Raw genomic sequence first — 22,594 nt, forward strand, 5'->3', positions numbered from 1 at the left:
GCCGCCCTAACAAGGAGAGGGACCGACCTCGCCGCCCTAACAAGGAGAGGGACCGACCTCGCCGCCCTAACAAGGAGAGGGACCGACCTCGCCGCCCTAACAAGGAGAGGGACCGACCTCTTGATAATGGGCTGCAAATGTTATGTTGTCGATTAAGAGGGTTGTCCTAGAGCCCTATATAGAGAGAGTTAGGCCAATACGATTGAACGTTCCGGAGTGCGCCACTTTCTCCTCCATAGATGCGGTAAAGGAGTCTATGGAATGCAGACCTTTCCATTGACCAGATTGGCGCACATTCAACAAATCTGATCTAACAAAGTAGATATTCCTCAAATCCGTCATGATTGATGTTTTGTAACTGGCCCACAATGTGGTTACTAAAGTCTGATATGGATATATTTGGCTGTTTTCACTGCACAACATTTCTAAGTTGTCCCTTTTCAGGTTTAGAAGTGAGTGCTAAATGCTAACTACTGTTTGTATACGTTGGTGAGCATGGCAATTCCCCAAACGTTTCCATTATAACGACACAGGACGAGACCCACATGCAGACGCAGGAGAAAGATGGTTAGAGTCTCTGATATTTATTTATAGACAAGGGGCCGGCAAGAGGCAGGTCGAGGACAGGCAGAAGTTTGTAAACTAGGTCAGAGTCATATGGGTACAGGACAGGCAGGCTCAAGAGCAGGGCAGGCAGAAAAGGTCGGAACTCGGAGGACTAGAAAACAGGGACTAGAAAAACAGGAGTACGGAAAAATATGCAGGTAAGCTTGACAAGACGAACTGGCACCAGACAAACAGAAACCACCGGTATAAAAACACAGGGGATAATGGGAACAAATGGGAGACACCTGGTGGGGGGTGGAGACAAGCACAAGACAGGTGAAACAGATCAGGGTGTGACATCCGTGGCAATTCCATTGTTTTGGTCGAGTTCGATTGACCTCTTTACAATATCGATAACGTTGCTAAGTGATAATTGACACTTCCGCGTTGTGCTGTTTATTTCTGATAGTTTTCAAAACCTATGAAGATGTCTACTGAAAGCAGATATGCAATTTGTTGACACTACAACACAGTTAACCCAAATGCTAATTTAAAAATCATCTGTTAAATTCGCTGCATTGTTTTGCGTGTTTACAGCGGGTCATTGTTACATCACCAACATTTGAAGAATAATGTTCTGTATGGGCGCTAACATGGCGGCCGTTCTAAAACCTGGCCTAACTCGCTATATATATATATATATACGCTACCGTCAAAAGTTTTAGAACACCTTCTCATTCAAGGGTTTTTCTTTATTTTTTACTATTTTCTACATTGTAGAATAATAGTGAAGACATCAAAACTATGAAATAACACATATGGAATCATGTAGTAACCAAAAAAGTGTTAAACAAATCAAAATATATTTGACATTTTAGATTCTTCAAAGTAGCCACCCTTTGTCTTGATGACAGCTTTGCACACTCTTGGCATTCTCTCAACCAGCTTCACCTGGAATGCTTTTCCAACAGTCTTGAAGGAGTTCCCACATATGCTGAGCACTTGTTGGCTGCTTTTCCTTCACTCTGCAGTCCAACTCATCCCAAACCATCTCAATTGGGTTGAGGTTGGGTGATTGTGGAGGCCAGGTCATCTGATGCAGCACTCCATCATTCTCCTTCTTGGTCAAATAGCCCTTACACAGCCTGAAGGTATGTTGGGTCATTGTCTGGTTGAAAACAAATGATAGTCCCACTAAGCGCAAACCAGATGGAATGGCGTATCGCTGCAGAATGTTGTGGTAGCCATGCTGGTTAAGTGTGCCTTGAATTCTACATAAATCACCAACAGTGTCACCAGCAAAGCACCATCATACCATCACACCTCCTCCATGCTTCACGGTGGGAACCACACATGCGGAGATCATCCAGTCACCTACTCTGCGTCTCACAAAGACACGGCGGTTGGAACCAAAAATCACTCATTTGGACTCATCAGACCAATGGACAGATATCCACAGGTCTAATGTCCATTGTTTGTGTTTCTTGGCCCAAGCAAGTCTCTTCTTATTGGTGTACTTTAGTAGTGGTTTCCTTGCAGCAATTCGACCATGAAGACCTGATTCACACAGTCTCCTCTGAACAGTTGATGTTGAGATGTGTCTGTTACTTGAACTCTGAAGCGTTTATTTGGGCTGCAATTTCTGAGGCTGGTAACGGTAATGAACTCATCCTCTGCAGCAGAGAGAACTCTGGGTCTTCCCTTCCTCTGGGGGTTCACATCAGAGTCAGTTTCATCATAGCGCTTGATGGTTTTTGTGACTGCACTTGAAGAAACATTCAAAGTTCTTGAAATGTTCTTATGTCTTAAAGTAATGATGGACTGTCATTTCTCTTTGCTTATTTGAGCTGTTCTTGCCATAATATGGACTTGGTCTTTTACCAAATAGCGCTATCTTCTGTACACCACCCCTACCTTGTCACAACACAACTGATTGGCTCAAACACATTAAGAAGGAAAGAAATTACACAAATTAACGTTTAAGAAGGCTCCTCCTTACCAGTGTCATGATCAAGGATATGATCAAGAGCCTCACATACAGTATATCGTTTGGTCATTGTGCTGCCACAGAATGAATTGTGAGCAAGGCCTCAAAAAAGCTCTAAATACCAGAGCTGTGAGTAAAGTTCTATATATTATTGAAACAATGTTGTGATTGTTTGTGAGAATTCCAACAGATGTGCTTCCCGTGGGGGAAAGATTCTATTGGGGAAAATTTCCCATGGGGATTGCCATGGAAGCCAAGAAGGGGTGTGTGTGTGTGTGTGTGTGTGTGTGTGTGTGTGTGTGTGTGTGTGTGTGTGTGTGTGTGTGTGTGTGTGTGTGTGTGTGTGTGTGTGTGTGTGTGTGTGTGTGTGTGTGTGTGTGTGTGTGTGTGTGTGTGTGTGTGTGCTCAAACAGACATGCATGTGGGGGTCTGGGAGAGCAAGTGTGTCCATCGGATGAATGGGCATGTGCCTGAACTCAATTTTATACACTAATTGTAGTCTCACCCACTCATTTCTAATGACCGGCCATTTTTGACCTGGAACACCACAGGTGTACAAAAGTTAAATACAACACCCAAAATGTAATGAAAATCATCAAAATGAATTTTGTGTGTTTAGATGCTCTGTGTGGACAAAGTCATGGAACCTTATGACAATCAGATTAAATGAACTACATTTTTTCAGGGAGGAAACTTGTAAATAGGTCCAAACCATTGGTCACAGTCCACTACAATAGTGCTGAAATGCTGTTTATTTCAACGCGATGTTTGTCTGGTGAAGGTCTGTCAAAAAGTGATGACATAGGCCTACATGCATGTCAAGTAGATATGCTCTTAATTTCTATAAATATATCTCAATATTTATTTCAGTCGGGGTGGGACGCTTGTTGCATACGTCAGTAAATGGTGTCCCACGCTATGCATCATGGTTTGTAGACCTCAGTCAACTGTATTCCGATTTTCTTAATCCACACAACTTTTTCAGTAAGGTTTTATGCGATTTGTATTTTTACTATATACCATGAATACACTTGAACGATAGTGCACTCTGAGATAGAATCGCATGGTGTCAGTACACAACTAGAATAACGCTCCTGATAGACAGCCTCTCGTCATACTTTTGAGTCCACCCCCTTGCTGGTTTCGTAGATTATTCAGTCGCCGGAAGAACACAGTCGTGAGCTTCGTGGGGAGAATAAGATTTCAATTATATATTCTGAAAACACTATTGGATAATGAGCTTTGGTCCTATCCGAATATAATGGATAGACAACTGTCACCAATAGAGGAATAGTGAAAGTGCTGTGGATTATTGTTATTTATCTTGAAAACATGGAACAAAGAGGATGCGGGGCTTGGCGGGAGCGACGGCAGTGGGTTGTGTTCATGGTTGCTTTGGTTCTCTTTTGGAGCGGGACTTCAGCTCAGATAAAATACTCCATCTCTGAAGAGCTTAAGGAAGGATCTGTCGTGGGGAATATAGCTAAGGATTTGGGTATAGAGCTGAGCACATTGAAGGAAAGGGGATTTCGAATCGTATCTGGCTCGACTGATCCCCTTTTCCAGGTAAACCAGAATGACGGCATCTTGTATGTGAACCGAAAAATAGACCGAGAGGAGGTGTGTGAACGGAGCAGCGTGTGTTTGATCAACCTGAAAACCGTTCTAGAGAACCCGCTGGAGATCCATTATGTCTCGGTGGAGGTGTTAGACGTGAACGACCATTCTCCCAGCTTTCCCGAGAAAGAGAAACGGTTAGAGATTTCAGAGTCTGCGGTACCTGGGGCTCGATTTCAGCTTAATGCTGCTCATGATCGAGATGGAGGCGTTTATTCTATTCAGCAGTATAAACTCAGCCCCAATGATCATTTTCGTTTGGAAGTTAAAGATCGAGGTGAGGACCGCAAAACCCCTACTTTGATTTTACAGAAGGCGTTAGATAGAGAGGCCACACGGAGCCATAGATTATTGCTCACGGCTATTGATGGAGGTAAACCTCCTAGGACTGGAGACATGAGAATAACCGTAGATGTATTAGACGTAAACGACAACACCCCGGTCTTTACCAAGGAGGTATTCTCTGTAACGCTGAATGAAAACGCTCCTTTAGGCACAACAGTCATGCAGATGAACGCGACTGATTTGGACGAAGGTTCAAATGGTGAAATAATGTATTCTTTCGCCAACGACGTGGGCGGTAGAGTACGGAAACGTTTTGATTTAGACTGCATTACCGGGGAAATCATTGTAAAGGGTGTCATTGATTTCGAGGAAAATAACAGCTTTGAGATTGATATTCAGGCATCAGACAAGGGGACAGCTCCTTTGACAACTGACAAAACTATTATTATTAGTGTAATTGACGTTAATGACAATGCACCGGAGATTGAAGTGACATCTTTCTCTAACGCAATCCCTGAGGATTCTAGACCCGGAACTACTGTAGCACTAATCAGTGTTAATGATTTGGACTCTGGTCTCAATGGCAAAGTTCTTTGCTCGCTACTTGAAGATGTACCTTTCAAACTAATTCCCTCTTTACAAGATAACATGTACTCGGTAGTCACCAAGTCACCACTAGACAGGGAGAAACAGTCTGAGTATGATCTAACAATAGTAGCCAAAGACGCAGGGGAACCGTCCTTGTCATCTGTAAAGACTATCAGCGTTGTTGTATCAGATGTGAATGATAACAGTCCAGAGTTTTCACTGAGTCCCTATAATTTATATGTCAGTGAGAATAACGACCCAGGTGCCTCAGTATTTTCCGTCAGTGCCTCAGATCGTGACATAAATGAAAACGCTCTTATTTCATATCATATTATCAGAGACAGTGGCGACGAGACCAAATGGGCATCTTTTCTAAACATACATTCTGAAAATGGGAACATATTGGCGCTTAAAAGCTTTGACTTTGAAACTTTAAAAACATTCCAATTCCAAGTTGTGGCTACAGACTCTGGAACTCCGTCACAAAGAACCAACGTCACAGTGAACGTGTTCATTCTGGATCAGAACGACAACGCTCCAGTGATCTTGTATCCAGTCAGCACTAACGGTTCCGCTGAAGGTGTGGAGGAGATTCCCCGCAATGTGAACGCAGGCCATTTGGTGACTAAAGTGAGAGCCTATGACGCTGATATAGGATATAACGGCTGGTTATTATTTTCACTGCAGGAAGTTACTGACCACAGTCTCTTTGCTTTGGACCGCTATACGGGACAGATAAGGACACTTCGGTCATTCACAGAGACAGACGAGGCTGAGCATAAACTGGTCATACTGGTAAAAGACAATGGGAACGTTTCACTGTCAGCAACAGCTACTGTTATTATCAAGGTTGTGGAGCCCAAAGAGGCTTTTGCTGCTTCTGATGTTAAAAGTTCAGTAAAAGACGAGGAGGAGAACAGCGTTACATTTTATTTGATCATTACTTTGGGGTCAGTTTCAACGCTTTTTCTCATCAGCATCGTCGTGTTGATTGTAATGCAGTGCTCCAAACCCGAAGACTATTCCTCCAAGTATTTACAAGATACGAATAACGACGGGACACTGTGCCACAGCATCCAGTACAGATCCGGAGACAAACGGTACATGTTAGTTGGACCCAGAATGAGTATAGGTTCTACTATAGTCCCGGGCAGCAATGGAAATACTCTAGTGATACCTGAACACAGGAGGAGAGCTTCTGGAGAGGTAAGAAGTTGAAAACTAACATTTCATTCTTAATTCTCCTGTACCCAGTGTTGACAATTCACGTGGCCTTGTGCTGATAGTGTACAGCATGTGTTAAAGAGTTAAGCACGTACCGTAAGCTCACTCCACAGCTAGCTTGAAATGTTCCTTACAGAGCCATCCAATTGGTACAGTACCTTTTTGGTTTCTCAAACCGTTGGAACGTTCTTGATAAGAGTTGTCACGTGTGTTGCGAAGCAGAGGACCACTGGTTCGAGAACAGTATGGGGCAGTCAAAAGGTGGAGGAAAGGAATTTGTCAGCAGCACGCTGGCCCCGTTACACGGACGTTAATTCAAATTCTGTTCCACTTTGGTTCAACGTAATGCCATTAAATATACGTGGATTCAACGAGTGGGATATGCTTGAGTTGTAAAATTATTTGGACTGTTCTTATTGCTTTTGGAAGTATTTCATGTTGTTTATTTCATTTACCAAAATGGTAGTGTGAATTTGTAAATGATCTTTTTGACAGTAAGAGATTTGTTGGCTGTCACATGATCTCACACCAGAAGTAGCGAGCTCATATACCAGCGCATTAGCCTGCCACTCCTCGCTGGTCGCTTTCCACCATAGTGGTGCTGAAATGTTTTGCTGTTCCACACCCTATTGGCCTTGCGTATTTTTGCCAAACAGGAATAACATACAAACGCAAGTGAAGTAGCTATCCTCTTTTTTTTATTTTTATTAATCTTCCTTATTCCTTGCGGGACACTTGTTGCATTCATGAGGAACGCTTTAGTTGCTCTTCTGAAGATATGGTTTGTCGTGGCTATCCTGATTTTATTTACCCACGCATCTGTTGCAGTTACCTATTCACGGATATGTGTTATGTGTCAAGACAACATTCAATATTGAAATAGAAACATGAATACACTTGAACGATAGTGCAATGTGAGGTAGAATCGCATGGTGTCAGTACCCAACTAGAAAAATGCTCCTTACAGATATGATTGTCTTCGTGCTTTTCAGTCCTCCCCCTTGCTGGTTTCGTTGCTTGTTCAATCGCTCTGCGAGGAGCAGTCATGCAGCATCGAGGAGAGAATAATATCTCAAATGGACATTCTTAAAACACTATTTGATAATGAGCAGTGATCCTACTCGGAATGTATTGATAGAAATGTCTTACCAATAGAGGAATAGTGAAAGTGCTGTGGATTATTGTTATTTATCTTGAAAACATGGAACAAAGAGAATGCGGGGCTTGGCGGGAGCGACGGCAGTGGGTTGTGTTCATGGTTGCTTTGGTTCTCTTTTGGAGCGGAGCGTCTGCTCAGATAAGATACTCCACCTCTGAAGAGCTTACGGAAGGATCTGTCGTGGGGAACATAGCTAAGGATTTGGGAATAGATTTGAGCACATTGAAAGATAGGAGATTTCGAATCGTGTCTAGTTCCACCGAGCCCCTTTTCCAGGTTAACCAGAATGACGGCATCTTGTATGTGAACCGAAAAATAGACCGAGAGGAGGTGTGTGAACGGAGCAGCGTGTGTTTAATAAACCTGAAAACCGTTCTAGAGAACCCGCTGGAGATCCATTATGTCTCGGTGGAGGTGTTAGACGTTAACGACCATTCTCCCAGCTTTCCCGAGACAGAAAAACGGTTAGAGATTTCAGAGTCCGTGTTACCAGGCGTGAGATTTCAGCTACAAGCGGCACTCGATCCAGATAGCGGGCAATACTCTGTTCAACAATATAAACTCAGCCATAATGAGCATTTTCGTCTGGAAATTAAGGACCGAGGCAAGGATGCGAAAACTCCTGTTTTGAATCTACTGAAGCCGCTAGATAGAGAGAATACAGGGAGCCATAGATTACTACTTACGGCCATTGATGGCGGAAAACCTCCAAGGTCTGGGACTATAGAAATAATTGTGGACGTTTTAGATGTAAATGATAATATGCCTGTTTTCACTAAAGAGTCATACACTGCAAAACTGAACGAAAATTCTCCAATTGGCTCAAAAGTTGTACAGGTAAATGCTACGGATTTAGACGAAGGTTCAAATGGTGAGGTAGTTTACTCCTTCGGTAATAATGTGAATAGGAAATTACGTGAGCTTTTCGATGTGGATATCAACACCGGTGAAATAACGGTAAAAGGAGGGATTGATTTTGAGATAGAAGACAGCTATGACATTGATATTCAGGCATCTGATAAGGGGTCTGCTCCTTTTAAAACGGACAAAAGTGTCATTGTAAATATTGTTGACCTGAACGACAACGCACCTGAGATAGAGGTGACATCATTTGCTAACGCAATCCCTGAGGATTCTAGACCCGGAACCACAGTCGCGCTAATCAGTGTAAATGACTTGGACTCTGGTCTCAATGGAAGAGTTGTGTGTTCTATAAGTGAGGGCGTTCCGTTCACTCTAACGCCGTCTTTACAGGACAACATGTACTCTGTAGTCACCAAGTCACCACTAGACAGGGAGAAACAGTCTGAGTATGATCTAACAATAGTAGCCAAAGACGCAGGGGAACCGTCCTTGTCATCTGTAAAGACTATCAGCGTTGTTGTATCAGATGTGAATGATAACAGTCCAGAGTTTTCATTGAGTCCCTATACTTTCTATGTCACTGAGAATAACGACCCAGGAGGCTCAGTATTTTCCGTCAGTGCTTCAGATCGTGACATAAATGAAAACGCTCTTATTTCATATCATATTCTGAGAGACAGTGGTGAGGAGAACAAATTGGTATCTTTTCTTAATATTAATCCTGAAACTGGGAACATATTGGCGCTAAAAAGCTTTGACTTTGAAACGTTAAAAACTTTCCAATTCCAAGTTGTAGCTACAGACTCTGGAACTCCGTCTCTAAGCACCAACGTCACAGTGAACGTGTTCATTCTGGATCAGAACGACAACGCTCCAGTGATCTTGTATCCAGTCAGCACTAACGGTTCCGCTGAAGGTGTGGAGGAGATTCCCCGCAATGTGAACGCAGGCCATTTGGTGACTAAAGTGAGAGCCTATGACGCTGATATAGGATATAACGGCTGGTTATTATTTTCACTGCAGGAAGTTACTGACCACAGTCTCTTTGCTTTGGACCGCTATACGGGACAGATAAGGACACTTCGCTCATTCACAGAGACAGACGAGGCTGAGCATAAACTGGTCATACTGGTAAAAGACAATGGGAACGTTTCACTGTCAGCAACAGCTACTGTTATTATCAAGGTTGTGGAGCCCAAAGAGGCTTTTGCTGCTTCTGATGTTAAAAGTTCAGTAAAAGACGAGGAGGAGAACAGCGTTACATTTTATTTGATCATTACTTTGGGGTCAGTTTCAACGCTTTTTCTCATCAGCATCATCGTGTTGATTGTAATGCAGTGCTCCAAACCCACAGACTATTCCTCCAAGTATTTACAAGATGTGAATAACGACGGGACACTGTGCCACAGCATCCAGTACAGATCCGGAGACAAACGGTACATGTTAGTTGGACCCAGAATGAGTGTAGGTTCTACTATAGTCCCGGGCAGCAATGGAAATACTCTAGTGATACCTGAACACAGAAGAGCTTCTGGAGAGGTAAGAAGTTGAAAAATACCCTGTATCCCACAAATGTATTGTGCCAAGCATTGACCAATGACATTAACATGAACATTTCAGGCCAATACTTAATTGACCAAAATGATCCTGTGAGTGTGTCAATAATGTTGTTTTTGAGTTAGAGGGTTGTATGCAATAACCTTGTCTCCCACCTGAAGTAATCCACAGCCACTTCGGGCTGGTCGCTGTCCATGATAGTGGTGCTAAAACGTTGCGCAATGTACAGTATATTTGCCAAAATTGATGACATAATCGCACGTAAAGTTAACGCATCATCCAAAAGCCTTCATCTTTCTTTGTATGAATCTTTCTCGATCGTATATACTTGTGGACACTTGTTGCATTCGTGAATGATTATTTAGTTCTTGTAAATACATTATGATTTGGTTTCAAATGTATCCATGTTTCCCATATCCATACAACTTTGGAGTGACGTTTCCTCTCGTATGTAGTATTGTGTCAAGATAGCGTTCAATATAGGACAAATACAATGTAAAGTTGTAAACGATAGTGCAGTTTGAAGTGGAATCACATGGTGTCAGTAGCCACCTAGAGAAACATCCCTGGTAGATATCTTCTCGTCATCGTTTTGAACCCTCCCCTTTGCTGGTTTGGGTGCTTATTCAGTCGCTGGAGGACACAGTCGTCCAGCATCGTGGACAGAATACGATCCGAAATGTACATGGATAAAACTAGTGATGGCTTATTAGTTTTGGTATTTGACTAATTTAATGGACAGACAAGGGTAACCAATGGAGGAATAGTGGAAGTGCTGTGGATTATTGTTATTTCTCTTGAAAACATGGAACAAAGAGAATGCGGGGCTTGGCGGGAGCGACGGCAGTGGGTTGTGTTCATGGTTGCTTTGGTTCTCTTTTGGAGCGGAGCGTCTGCTCAGATAAGATACTCCACCTCTGAAGAGCTCAAGGAAGGATCTGTCGTGGGGAATGTAGCTAAGGATTTGGGAATAGAGCTGAGCACATTGAAAGAAAGGGGATTTCGAATCGTGTCTGGCTCGACCGAGACCCTTTTCCAGGTAAACCAGAATGACGGCATCTTGTATGTGAACCGAAAAATAGACCGAGAGGAGGTGTGTGAACGGAGCAGCGTGTGTTTAATAAACCTGAAAACCGTTCTAGAGAACCCGCTGGAGATCCATTATGTCGCGGTGGAGGTGTTAGACGTGAACGACCATTCTCCCATCTTTCCCGAGACAGAAAAACGATTAGAGATTTCAGAGTCCGTGTTGCCGGGGGCGAGATTTCAGCTACTAGCTGCGCATGACCCTGATGGAGGTCCATTCTCCGTTCAACAATATAAACTTAGTCACAATGACCATTTCCGTGTTGAGGTGAAAGACCGAGGTGAAGATGGCAAAATGCCATTTTTGTTTTTACAGAAGCCACTAGATAGAGAAGCTGTAAGAAGCCATAAATTACTCCTCACTGCTATTGATGGAGGAAAACCTCCAAGATCTGGAACTATTGAAATAACTGTTGATGTATTGGATGTTAATGACAACACCCCAGTGTTCACTAAAGATGTTTACTCTGTAATGTTAAATGAAAACGCTCCCTTGGGCACAACGGTTATTCAGGTAAACGCCACCGATTTAGATGGTGGTGTAAACGGGGATATAATTTACTCATTTGGCAATGGCGTGAAGAGCAAGCTGAAGAAACTTTTTGATTTAGACACCTTAACGGGTGAAATAACTGTTAAAGGACCAATCAATTTTGAGGAAAAAGATAGCTATCTGATTGATATACAGGCATCAGATCAAGGACCCGTTCCCCTGACAACAGAGAAAAGTGTAATAGTAAAGATAATTGACGTCAACGACAACGCGCCTGAGATAGAAATAACATCGTTTTCTAAGGCAATCCCTGAGGATTCTAGACCCGGAACCACTGTAGCTCTAATTAGTGTTAATGATTTAGACTCTGGTCTCAATGGCAAAGTGATCTGTTCTATAAGTGAGGACGTCCCTTTTAAACTAGTGCCGTCTTTACAGGACAACATGTACTCTGTAGTCACCAAGTCACCACTGGATAGAGAGAAACAGGGTCATTATGACGTCACAATAGTTGCCAAAGACGCAGGCCAGCCTTCCTTGTCATCTGTAAAGACTGTCAGCGTTGTTGTATCAGATGTGAATGATAACAGTCCAGAGTTTTCACTGAGTCCCTATACTTTTTATGTCACTGAGAATAACGACCCAGCTGGCTCAGTATTTTCAGTGACTGCCTCAGATCGTGACATAAATGAAAACGCTCTTATTTCATATAATATTCTGAGAGACAGTGGTGAGGGGAACAATTGGGCATCATTTCTTAATATTAATTCTGAAAATGGGAACATATTGGCGCTGAAAAGCTTTGACTTTGAAACGTTAAAAACTTTCCAATTCCAAGTTGTAGCTACAGACTCTGGAACTCCGTCTCTAAGCACCAACGTCACAGTGAACGTGTTCATTCTGGATCAGAACGACAACGCTCCAGTGATCTTGTATCCAGTCAGCACTAACGGTTCCGCTGAAGGTGTGGAGGAGATTCCCCGCAATGTGAACGCAGGCCATTTGGTGACTAAAGTGAGAGCCTATGACGCTGATATAGGATATAACGGCTGGTTATTATTTTCACTGCAGGAAGTTACTGACCACAGTCTCTTTGCTTTGGACCGCTATACGGGACAGATAAGGACACTTCGGTCATTCACAGAGACAGACGAGGCTGAGCATAAACTGGTCATACTGGTAAAAGACAATGGGAACGTTTCACTGTCAGCAACAGCTACTGTTATTATCAAGGTTGTGGAGCCCAAAGAGGCTTTTGCAGCTTCTGATGTTAAAAGTTCAGTAAAAGACGAGGAGGAGAACAGCGTTACATTTTATTTGATCATTACTTTGGGGTCAGTTTCAACGCTTTTTCTCATCAGTATCATCGTGTTGATTGTAATGCAGTGCTCCAAACCCCAAGACTATTCCTCCAAGTATTTACAAGATACGAATAACGACGGGACACTGTGCCACAGCATCCAGTACAGATCCGGAGACAAACGGTACATGTTAGTTGGACCCAGAATGAGTATAGGTTCGACTATAGTCCCGGGCAGCAATGGGAATACTCTAGTGATACCTGAACACAGGAGGAGAGCTTCTGGAGAGGTAAGAAGTTAAATACGTTTCTATAATTACCGACTATTTTCTGATAGTGTTCCTGAGCTTGTAAAATGTGTTGATTATAATTGCATAGTGTAGGCCTATCAAGTAGTCAGAGGGTTATTGGATGCATAACATTATACCTCAACTTCGTTCATGAAAGTACCTTGGCAGTTCATTCGCATCCACTGCTCTCAGGACTGGTCGCTGTCAATGACAGTGGTGCTGAAACGCTGTGCTGTTCAACGCGCTGTTTGCCAGGTTAAGGTTGGCTTCTTTCATTGTATTAGTCTTTCTCGACGCTATGTCCTATTGGACACTCGTTGCATACTTGAGTAAGTGTTGTTTTATGTCCTCATAAACAGGCGTTTTCCATAATGGTTTGTGATGTCTAGCCTTACCTCTTCCCCAGGCTATTACGCATTTCGGCGGAGGTGTCTGGGAATGAGATTTACGTGTATCCTGACTTTCTATATTCATACAAGTGATGCAGTAGACTGCCGTTTCCTCCGATACGTCCAAATACCCGTAATACGATTGAATTACAGTGTAATGTGAGTTATAATCGCATGGTGTCAGTACCCAACTAGAATAACGCTCCTGGTAGACATCCTCTCGTCATACTTGTGAGTCCACCCCCTTGCTGGTTTCGTAGATTATTCAGTCGCCGGAAGAACACAGTCGTGAGCTTCGTGTGGCGAATAACATTTCAATTATATATTTTGAAAACACTATTGGATAATGAGCTTTGGTCCTATCCGAATATAATGGATAGACAACTGTCACCAATGGAGGAGTAGTGAAAGTGCTGTGGATTATTGTTATTTATCTTGAAAACATGGAACAAAGAGGATGCGGGGCTTGGCGGGAGCGACGGCAGTGGGTTGTGTTCATGGTTGCTTTGGTTCTCTTTTGGAGCGGAGCGTCTGCTCAGATAAGATACTCCACCTCTGAAGAGCTTACGGAAGGAACTGTCGTGGGGAATATAGCTAAGGATTTGGGAATAGATTTGAGCACATTGAAAGAAAGGGGATTTCGTATCGTGTCTAGTTCGACCGAGCCCCTTTTCCAGGTAAACCAGAATGACGGCATCTTGTATGTGAACCGAAAAATAGACCGAGAGGAGGTGTGTGAACGGAGCAGCGTGTGTTTGATCAACCTGAAAACCGTTCTAGAGAACCCGCTGGAGATCCATTATGTCGCGGTGGAGGTGTTAGATGTGAACGACCATTCTCCCAGCTTTCCAGATAAAGAGAAACGGTTAGAGATTTCAGAATCTGCATTACCGGGAGCGCGATTTCAGCTACAAGCAGCGCGCGACTCAGACAGTGGCCAATTCTCTGTTCAACAATATAAACTCAGTCACAATGACCATTTTCGTATAGAAGTTAAAGATAGAGGCGAAGACCGTAAAATACCGTTTTTAATTTTACTGAAGCAGTTAGACAGGGAAGCTACTAAGAACCATGTGTTATTGTTTGCAGCCTTGGACGGAGGAAAACCAGTGAGATCTGGCACAAGCGAAATAAAGATTGAGGTATTGGATGTTAATGACAATTCCCCGATTTTTACTAAAGACGTGTACTCTGTAAGGCTTAGTGAAAATGTTCCTGTCGGTGCAACTGTCATTCAGGTAAACGCAACCGATTTAGACGAAGGTGCAAACGGTGAAGTTAGATATTCATTTGGTAATGAAGTAGATAGAAAGGCACGGGAGCTTTTTATTTTGGATTCGATTACTGGTGAAATAACAGTCAAAGGTGTGATAGATTTTGAGGAAAATAATATATATGAGATTGATATACAAGCATCAGACCAAGGACTTGCTCCCCTTACAACCGACAAAAGCGTCATAGTGAAGATTGTTGACGTCAACGACAATGCGCCTGAGATTGAGGCGACATCCTTTTCGAATGCAATCCCCGAGGATTCTAAACCCGGAACCACAGTCGCACTAATCAGTGTTAATGATTTGGACTCTGGTGTCAATGGGAGAGTTATTTGCTCAGTACTTGAAGATTTACCTTTCAAACTAATGTCATCTTTACAGGACAACATGTACTCTGTAGTCACCAAGTCACCACTGGATAGAGAGAAACAGGGTCATTATGACGTCACAATAGTTGCCAAAGACGCAGGCCAGCCTTCCTTGTCATCTGTAAAGACTGTCAGCGTTGTTGTATCAGATGTGAATGATAACAGTCCAGAGTTTTCACAGAGTCCCTATACTTTTTATGTCACTGAGAATAACGACCCAGGAGGCTCAGTATTTTCCGTCAGTGCTTCAGATCGTGACATAAATGAAAACGCTCTTATTTCATATAATATTCTGAGAGACAGTGGCGAGGAGAACAAATGGGCGTCTTTTCTTAGTATTAATTCTGAAAATGGGAACATATTGGCGCTAAAAAGCTTTGACTTTGAAACGTTAAAAACATTCAAATTCCAAGTTGTAGCTACAGACTCTGGAACTCCGTCACTAAGCACCAACGTCACAGTGAACGTGTTCATTCTGGATCAGAACGACAACGCTCCAGTGATCTTGTATCCAGTCAGCGCTAACGGTTCCGCTGAAGGTGTGGAGGAGATTCCCCGCAATGTGAACGCAGGCCATTTGGTGACTAAAGTGAGAGCCTATGACGCTGATATAGGATATAACGGCTGGTTATTATTTTCACTGCAGGAAGTTACTGACCACAGTCTCTTTGCTTTGGACCGCTATACAGGACAGATAAGGACACTTCGGTCATTCACAGAGACAGACGAGGCTGAGCATAAACTGGTCATACTGGTAAAAGACAATGGGAACGTTTCACTGTCAGCAACAGCTACTGTTATTATCAAGGTTGTGGAGCCCAAAGAGGCTTTTGCAGCTTCTGATGTTAAAAGTTCAGTAAAAGACGAGGAGGAGAACAGCGTTACATTTTATTTGATCATTACTTTGGGGTCAGTTTCAACGCTTTTTCTCATCAGCATCATCGTGTTGATTGTAATGCAGTGCTCCAAACCCACAGACTATTCCTCCAAGTATTTACAAGATACGAATAACGACGGGACACTGTGCCACAGCATCCAGTACAGATCCGGAGACAAACGGTACATGTTAGTTGGACCCAGAATGAGTATAGGTTCTACTATAGTCCCGGGCAGCAATGGAAATACTCTAGTGATACCCGAACACAGGAGCAGAGCTTCTGGAGAGGTAAGAAGTTGAAAATGACCTCGCATTTTAAAATGCCTCTCAGGCTGATATTTCATCGACCAAAAAGGGTTGTGTGGTAATGTGTGAAGTACTTTTTGTTATTGAGTAAGATATTTGTTTGCTGCAACATGATCTCCCAGTTTCGATGATAGAGCCATTGCTCTCAGGACTGGTCGCTGTCCATGTCTGTGGTGCTGAAACAATGTTTAGTTCAACGTGCTGTTGACTGGTAAAACTTTGCCAAAACGTAATAACACACATATATACATATATATATACACATCCTCGTTAAGTGTATATTTTATTCTTCTTCATTCGTATTTCCTTGTTTCGCCGTTGTTGCATACATGCGTAGGCAACATTTTGTTCCATGGTCGCGTGAAGACAATGGCTTGTTATATGTATGCTGACTTTTTTAGACAACTTTTGCAGTCACGTTTATTTATCTAGTCAAGATTCCATTAGTAAGCTTGAAGAATAGTGTAATTTGAGGTAGAATCGCATGGTGTCAGTACCCAACTAGAAAAACGCTACTGATAGAAATCATTCTCGTCATGCTTTTGAGTCTGCCCCCTTGCTGATTTCGTAGATTATTCAGTCGCTGGAGGAGGAACACAGTCGTGAGCTTCGTGGGGAGAATAACATTACAATTGTATATTCTGAAAACACTATTGGATAATGAGCTTTGGTAATATTTGTTAATATAATGGATAGACAACTGTCACCATGAAGGAATAGTGGAAGTGCTGTGGATTATTGTTATTTAACTCGAAAACATGGAACAAAGAGGATGCGGGGCTTGGCTGAAGGGTCGGCAGTGGGTCGTCTTAGTTGCTTTGATTTCCTTTTGGAGCGGAGCTTCAGCTCAGATAAAATACTCCATCTCTGAAGAGCTTAAGGAAGGAACTGTCGTGGGGAATATAGCTAAAGATTTGGGTATAGAGCTAAGCACCTTAACGGAAAGGGGATTTCGAATCGTGTCTAGTTCGACCGAGCCCCTTTTCCAGGTAAACCTGAAGGACGGCATCTTGTATATGAACCGAAAAATAGACCGAGAGGAGGTGTGTGAACGGAGCAGCGTGTGTTTAATAAACCTGAAAACCGTTCTAGAGAACCCGCTGGAGATCCATTATGTCGCGGTGGAGGTGTTAGACGTTAACGACCATTCTCCCAGCTTTCCAGATAAAGAGAAACGGTTAGAGATATCTGAGTCCGCATTGCCGGGAGCACGATTTCAGCTACAAACAGCGCGCGACCCAGACGGTGGAATATATTCTGTTCAACAGTATAAACTCAGCCACAATGATCATTTCCGTTTAGAAGTTATGGACAGAGATGAAGATGGTAAAATTCCTATTCTAAATCTACAGAAACCGCTAGATAAAGAATCTACGAGGACCCACAGATTTCTGCTCACAGCTATTGATGGAGGTATACCTCCTAGATCTGGCACTATCAACATAATTGTCGACGTTTTAGATGTAAATGATAATATGCCAGTTTTCAACGAAGAGTCATACTCTGTATTGTTGAATGAAAACGCCCCTGTTGGCACGACAGTTGTACAAGTAAACGCTACGGATATAGATGATGATTTGAACGGTGAGGTTATTTACTCTTTTGGTAATAATGTAAACAGTAAGTTACGTAATCTATTTGATGTTGACACTAATACTGGTGAAGTAATTGTGAAAGGACTGATAGACTTCGAGGTTAAAGATCGCTATGAAATTGACATACAGGCATCAGACAGGGGACCCGTTCCTCTGACGACTTACAAAAGCGTCAAAATAAAAATAGTTGACCTCAACGATAATGCACCTGAAATAGAGGTGACATCCTTTTCTAAGGCAATCCCCGAATATTCCAGACCCGGAACCACTGTCGCTCTTATAAGTGTTAATGATTTAGACTCTGGTCTCAATGGCAAAGTGATCTGTTCTATAAGTGAGGACGTCCCTTTGAAACTAGTGCCGTCTTTACAGGACAACATGTACTCTGTAGTCACCAAGTCACCACTGGATAGAGAGAAACAGGGTCATTATGACGTCACAATAGTTGCCAAAGACGCAGGCCAGCCTTCCTTGTCATCTGTAAAGACTGTCAGCGTTGTTGTATCAGATGTGAATGATAACAGTCCAGAGTTTTCACTGAGTCCCTATACTTTCTATGTCAGTGAGAATAACGACCCAGGAGGCTCAGTATTTTCGGTGACTGCCTCAGATCGTGACATAAATGAAAACGCTCTTATTTCATATCATATTCCGAGAGACAGTGGCGAGGAGAACAATTGGGCATCTTTTCTAAACATAAACCTGGAAAATGGGAACATTTTGGCTCTAAAGAGCTTTGACTTTGAAACGTTAAAAACATTCCAATTCCAAGTTGTAGCTACAGACTCTGGAACTCCGTCACTAAGCACCAACGTCACAGTGAACGTGTTCATTCTGGATCAGAACGACAACGCTCCAGTGATCTTGTATCCAGTCAGCACTAACGGTTCCGCTGAAGGTGTGGAGGAGATTCCCCGCAATGTGAACGCAGGCCATTTGGTGACTAAAGTGAGAGCCTATGACGCTGATATAGGATATAACGGCTGGTTATTATTTTCACTGCAGGAAGTTACTGACCACAGTCTCTTTGCTTTGGACCGCTATACAGGACAGATAAGGACACTTCGGTCATTCACAGAGACAGACGAGGCTGAGCATAAACTGGTCATACTGGTAAAGGACAATGGGAACGTTTCACTGTCAGCAACAGCTACTGTTATTATCAAGGTTGTGGAGCCCAAAGAGGCTTTTGCTGCTTCTGATGTTAAAAGTTCAGTAAAAGACGAGGAGGAGAACAGCGTTACATTTTATTTGATCATTACTTTGGGGTCAGTTTCAACGCTTTTTCTCATCAGCATCATCGTGTTGATTGTAATGCAGTGCTCAAAACCCACAGACTATTCCTCCAAGTATTTACAAGATACGAATAACGACGGGACACTGTGCCACAGCATCCAGTACAGATCCGGAGACAAACGGTACATGTTAGTTGGACCCAGAATGAGTATAGGTTCTACTATAGTCCCGGGCAGCAATGGGAATACTCTAGTGATACCCGAACACAGGAGGAAAGCTTCTGGAGAGGTAAGAAGTTCGACCACTTTGCCATGAGTAGCAACCATTTGGTTCTCAGTATTTTCTTAGTGATATACCTGATGCTTACAGGATCTGGGCCTAAGGGGTTCAATGTATGAGTATAGCTTATGGAGTGTCAAAGATGATTGCCAGTATTGTAGGTGACAACAGAACATGCACTTGCCTGTGTTATGACAATAATGGCTGTATTAGCAATACTCGTTTTACTTCAGACGGCGCTGTCCTACGGTTGTTTCTCTTCTGAAGACACTGCGCTTTGTGGTGCCGCTGTCCACGGTGCTGAAACATTGCGGAGTTCATTCTGCATCTGTGTTTCGGCAAAATTCTCCTGGAATGGTTAACGATCACTTATAGATTCACTAAGGCTATATTAGCAGCATTTTCTAAACGTCAACATACACACCCTGACTTCTCATAAAGATCTTTTCCGTTCACGTCCCATCTTTGCCTAACCAGAACAATGGTTTTTAATATTGTTGTATTTTTTTTGCACATTTTTGTTTCGAAATAGCACTCGGTATTGGGGTAGTAATGGTTCGTAAAGGGTATAATTACCCTACGAAATCCTGCAATATGAGGTGGAAACGCATGGTGTCAGTGCGCAAGTAAAATAGTGCTTATGAAAGAAATATATTGGCCATACTTTCGAGTCCACCCTTTAGAGCTGGTTTGCTATTTCGTCAGTAGCAGAATACAACCGTGAGCAACGAGGATACATTGTCATTTAAAACCTTTCATCACCAACATACTGTAAGTTAACGAGCTGTGATCATATTTGGGACTGCAATGGATACGATTAGTTTACCATTAGAGGCATAGTGGAAGTGCTCGGGATTTTTTTAAACCATAAAACATGGAACAAAGAGGATGCGGGGCTTGGCGGGAGCGACGGCAGTGGGTCGCGTTCATGGTTGCTTTGCTTCTCCTTTGGAGTAGAGCTTCTGCTCAGATAAGATACTCCACCTCTGAAGAGCTCAAGGAAGGAACTGTCGTGGGGAATATAGCTAAGGATTTGGGAATTGATCTGACCACCTTAACGGAAAGGGGATTTCGAATCGTGTCTAGTTCGACCGAGCCCCTTTTCCAGGTAAACCAGAATGACGGCATCTTGTATGTGAACCGAAAAATAGACCGAGAGGAGGTGTGTGAACGGAGCAGCGTGTGTTTGATCAACCTGAAAACCGTTCTAGAGAACCCGCTGGAGATCCATTATGTCGCGGTGGAGGTGTTAGATGTTAACGACCATTCTCCCAGTTTTCCCGAGAAAGAGAAACGGTTAGAGATATTTGAGTCCGCGTTACCGGGGGCGAGATTTCAGCTTCAAGCTGCGCGCGACCCAGATAGAGGTCCATTCTCCGTTCAACAATATAAACTTAGTCACAATGACCATTTTCGTTTAGAAGTTAAAGACCGAGGTGAGGATGGCAAAATGCCGTTTTTGGTTTTACATAAACCACTAGACAGAGAAGCAGTAAGGAGCCACAAACTCCTCCTCACTGCCGTTGACGGTGGAAAACCTCCAAGATCTGGAACTCTTGAAATATCTGTTGATGTATTGGATGTTAATGACAACACACCTCTATTCACTAAAGATGAATATACTGTAAGGTTAACTGAAAACGCTCCTTTGGGAACAATGGTCATACGGGTAAATGCCACCGATTTAGACAGTGGTCTGAACGGGGATATAATTTATTCATTTGGCAATGACGTCAACAGCAGGTTAAGGAAACTTTTTAATTTAGACACCGTAACCGGTGAAATAACTGTCACAGGACAAATAGACTTTGAGGAAAAAGATAGCTATCTGATTGATATACAGGCATCAGATCAAGGATCCGTTCCCCTGACAACGGACAAGAGTGTAAAAATTAAAATAGTTGACTTCAACGATAATGCACCTGAGATAGAGGTGACATTATTTTCTAAGGCAATCCCCGAAGATTCCAAGCCCGGAACGACTGTAGCACTAATCAGTGTTAATGATTTGGACTCTGGTCTCAATGGGAAAGTTACATGTTCTGTATTGGAAGATATACCTTTCAAACTAATGCCGTCTTTACAAGATAACATGTACTCTGTAATAACCAAGTCCCCACTGGACAGAGAGAAACAATCTGAATATGATCTAACAATATTTGCTACAGACGCAGGCCAGCTGTCCTTGTCATCTGTAAAAACTGTAAGGGTTGTTGTATCAGATGTGAATGATAACAGTCCAGAGTTTTCACTGAGTCCCTATAATTTATATGTCAGTGAGAATAACGACCCAGGAGGCTCAGTATTTTCCGTCAGTGCCTCAGATCGTGACATAAATGAAAACGCTCTTATTTCATATCATATTATCAGAGACAGTGGCGACGAGACCAAATGGGCATCTTTTCTAAACATACATTCTGAAAATGGGAACATATTGGCGCTTAAAAGCTTTGACTTTGAAACTTTAAAAACATTCCAATTCCAAGTTGTGGCTACAGACTCTGGAACTCCGTCTCTAAGCACCAACGTCACAGTGAACGTGTTCATTCTGGATCAGAACGACAACGCTCCAGTGATCTTGTATCCAGTCAGCACTAACGGTTCCGCTGAAGGTGTGGAGGAGATTCCCCGCAATGTGAACGCAGGCCATTTGGTGACTAAAGTGAGAGCCTATGACGCTGATATAGGATATAACGGCTGGTTATTATTTTCACTGCAGGAAGTTACTGACCACAGTCTCTTTGCTTTGGACCGCTATACGGGACAGATAAGGACACTTCGGTCATTCACAGAGACAGACGAGGCTGAGCATAAACTGGTCATACTGGTAAAAGACAATGGGAACGTTTCACTGTCAGCAACAGCTACTGTTATTATCAAGGTTGTGGAGCCCAAAGAGGCTTTTGCTGCTTCTGATGTTAAAAGTTCAGTAAAAGACGAGGAGGAGAACAGCGTTACATTTTATTTGATCATTACTTTGGGGTCAGTTTCAACGCTTTTTCTCATCAGCATCATCGTGTTGATTGTAATGCAGTGCTCCAAACCCACAGACTATTCCTCCAAGTATTTACAAGATACGAATAACGACGGGACACTGTGCCACAGCATCCAGTACAGATCCGGAGACAAACGGTACATGTTAGTTGGACCCAGAATGAGTATAGGTTCTACTATAGTCCCGGGCAGCAATGGGAATACTCTAGTGATACCTGAACACAGAAGAGCTTCTGGAGAGGTAAGATGTGTATTGGGCTAAGAGAGTTGAACACTGTGT

The 22,594-nt window shown here is 42.8% G+C and overlaps 3 protein-coding genes across 17 annotated transcripts in view; all 3 read left to right on the top strand.

Moving 5' to 3' along the window:
* Positions 1–22,594, top strand: part of LOC115173577 (protocadherin alpha-C2) — a 231,451-nt gene that overhangs the window by 41,457 nt on the left and 167,400 nt on the right. For 2 of the 15 annotated variants that reach the window (XM_029731845.1, XM_029731958.1), the window contains exon 1: positions 13,596–16,192. The exons of 9 other annotated variants lie outside the window; for them this stretch is intronic. In XM_029731845.1, the coding sequence (XP_029587705.1) occupies positions 13,829–16,192 (2,364 nt within the window). In that variant the 5' untranslated portion in view covers positions 13,596–13,828. Of the gene's footprint in view, positions 1–10,525; positions 12,997–13,595; positions 16,193–16,926; positions 19,330–20,007; positions 22,556–22,594 lie in introns of those variants that run through there. 4 more of the 15 variants (XM_029731956.1, XM_029731868.1, XM_029731860.1 and 1 more) reach the window with 4 other exon arrangements.
* On the top strand, positions 3,577–6,241 carry LOC115163722 (protocadherin alpha-3-like). The gene has a single exon (XM_029715865.1). It carries the CDS (start codon positions 3,866–3,868, stop codon positions 6,239–6,241), a length of 2,376 nt encoding a protein of 791 aa, XP_029571725.1. The 5' UTR covers positions 3,577–3,865.
* Positions 7,277–9,821, top strand: LOC115163728 (protocadherin alpha-3-like). Its single transcript, XM_029715879.1, has one exon. The coding sequence runs from the start codon at positions 7,449–7,451 to the stop codon at positions 9,819–9,821; it is 2,373 nt and encodes a 790-aa protein (XP_029571739.1). The 5' UTR covers positions 7,277–7,448.

The sequence above is a fragment of the Salmo trutta genome, chromosome 3 (genome assembly GCF_901001165.1).
Source record: "Salmo trutta chromosome 3, fSalTru1.1, whole genome shotgun sequence".
NCBI lineage: Eukaryota > Metazoa > Chordata > Actinopteri > Salmoniformes > Salmonidae > Salmo > Salmo trutta.

Bases quoted from the DNA above. Each gene is read 5' to 3' on its own strand.
- LOC115163722 (XM_029715865.1), top strand. From the start codon at position 3,866: ATGGAACAAAGAGGATGCGGGGCTTGGCGGGAGCGACGGCAGTGGGTT.
- LOC115163728 (XM_029715879.1), top strand. From the start codon at position 7,449: ATGGAACAAAGAGAATGCGGGGCTTGGCGGGAGCGACGGCAGTGGGTT.